Below are 2028 nucleotides of genomic sequence, written 5' to 3' on the forward strand. Positions count from 1 at the left end.
GAAATCTTAGAAATGTGTAGAGGCTGGAGATTGAAAAATGATGCAAGCAGAGAAATTTCTTGTATCACTGGAAAACCCCTATAATTCCCGTGGTGTTTGATGATAGTCTGCAGTTTTCTTTTCTCACTTCCTTATTATGCTGAACTATATGATTATTCACTTTTGCTATCTCTGGTGCATATTCTTTTCATCTGTTTTTTTTTTTCTTAATTATTATAAGCAGTATTAGGGAACTTTGTGTCAGCTCTCAACAAGTTCATTGCTGATCGGTATTCATCAAGTTATTCAGTTTCTGAGTATCACGTCTATGAGTTTTGCAAGGTATCATTTGTTGCCTGCTCTGGCAATTCTGTACACATTCATTTCAAGTACTTAAACCCTGGAATTATTTATAGTTTTAAATTAACATCAATTGAGTACAATTTGTATGTTCTTCCATATGCTCTTTTTTTGTTCCCTATATTCACCCGCGTTGTTTCTTTTAAATATAAAATATGATGTTGCACTGAAATTATAATGTAGCATTGTTTCTTTTCAACACTAGTATTGCGTGAATTCCTACCTCCTGATATCAGGATTATTTGCGGGTACTTCATTTTGCTTTGGCGTTAATCTTCCAATGCGTAGTGTCATGTAACCCACCATTGTATGCTTGGGTTTCTTATAATTTGGGGTGATCTGATCTCTCTCTTTCAGTTCCTTGTCGTATCAATTTGCCAACAGCCAATTTTCCCAACATATATTGGGTAGGGAATTCTTCTTTGCACGAGAGGGATCATTATTTTGATTGTACCCTTCAGTGCTATTAAAATAAGAAGTCACTGATGAAACTGTGTCTTCTTCTATGGCATTTAATCCATATGTTACCATGAACTTGTGCATTTTCCTGACTTCCTACGTGGACTCTGATGCACTCTTCATTTTTGTTTCAGATATGGAACTGTTCACGTGACGAAGGTATTATGCTATGAACAGTTTTTGCTACTCCATTTCTTATGAAAACTTGTGGATAAGAACATTTTTTCCTTCCCATAAATTTTTGCCAAGGTTCATGTATCATCTCTTGAGATCAGATCCCGTGTAAATCCGATTCTTAAGTGACTCATTCTGTTAGTTTTGGTTTCTAGATTGGCAATTTTTTGTTGAAGCAAGCCTAAATTCTGAGGCTTATCATACATTGCAGTCCTGATATGGCTAGTGAAATTTTTTTATGCTTCATGATGACTAATGCAGTTGTTTTCTGCAGCTGATATGCGTGTGCATGAGTTTTTTAAGACACCATATTTCAAGACAGGGATCCACCCTCTCCCAGGTGCTCAGAAGGCTATTCAGAAGTTATCAAGATTCTGTAGCCTATCAGTTGTAACGTATGTTTTTGGCATTGGACATTGTTCAAGCTGTCAAGGACTCTTGTCAGTATCAACTAACTTGTGCTTTTATTCTTTCTTGATGTTTAGATCACGACAGAATGTGATTAAGGATCACACAATTCAGTGGATTGAGAAAAATTTTCCTGGATTGTTTCATGAGATTCACTTTGGTAACCACTTCGCTCTTGATGGAGTTTCAAGACCAAAGTCAGAGATTTGTAGGTATACCCTTTAATCCCTTCACTTTTTCTTACCCCAAGGTTTGGATCTTTCCTTTAGCTGAAGCTGGAGATATCCAAGAGATTAAACAGGAAAATATCCGAATTCTCTTCTTCCCGTCTCAAGACGGAAGTGTTTATGATGTCCTACTTCGTAATTTCCTGTTGTACTGCCATTGACAGATCTCTAAATGCTAAAGTTCTTATTGATGATAACCCAAGATATGCCCTAGAATGTGCCGAAGCTGGAATTAGAGTTTTACTTTTTGATTATGAAAATTCATATCCTTGGGCCAAGAATGAGTCTGTTGATCAACACCCCTTGGTGACCAAGGTCAAGAACTGGGGAGAAGTGGAACAACAATTGCTGTCATTGATATCTTCATAATAACATAAAATTCCTAAAGCAAGGACTTGTGGAGACCAATTCTGTGTGAAGT

At 36.6% G+C, this 2028-nt stretch overlaps 1 protein-coding gene across 1 annotated transcript in view; it reads left to right on the plus strand.

The window, feature by feature from the left end:
* The window catches only part of LOC107638431, a gene marked incomplete at its 5' end in the record, with an annotated part of 2169 nt that continues 364 nt past the window's right edge, over window positions 224-2028 (plus strand). Inside the window, 5 exon segments of the mRNA XM_016341692.1 lie at window positions 224-321; window positions 933-957; window positions 1247-1367; window positions 1458-1592; window positions 1772-2028. Of these exon segments, the coding sequence (XP_016197178.1) occupies window positions 224-321; window positions 933-957; window positions 1247-1367; window positions 1458-1592; window positions 1772-1976 (584 nt within the window).

This window comes from Arachis ipaensis, chromosome B04 (genome assembly GCF_000816755.2).
Source record: "Arachis ipaensis cultivar K30076 chromosome B04, Araip1.1, whole genome shotgun sequence".
NCBI lineage: Eukaryota > Viridiplantae > Streptophyta > Magnoliopsida > Fabales > Fabaceae > Arachis > Arachis ipaensis.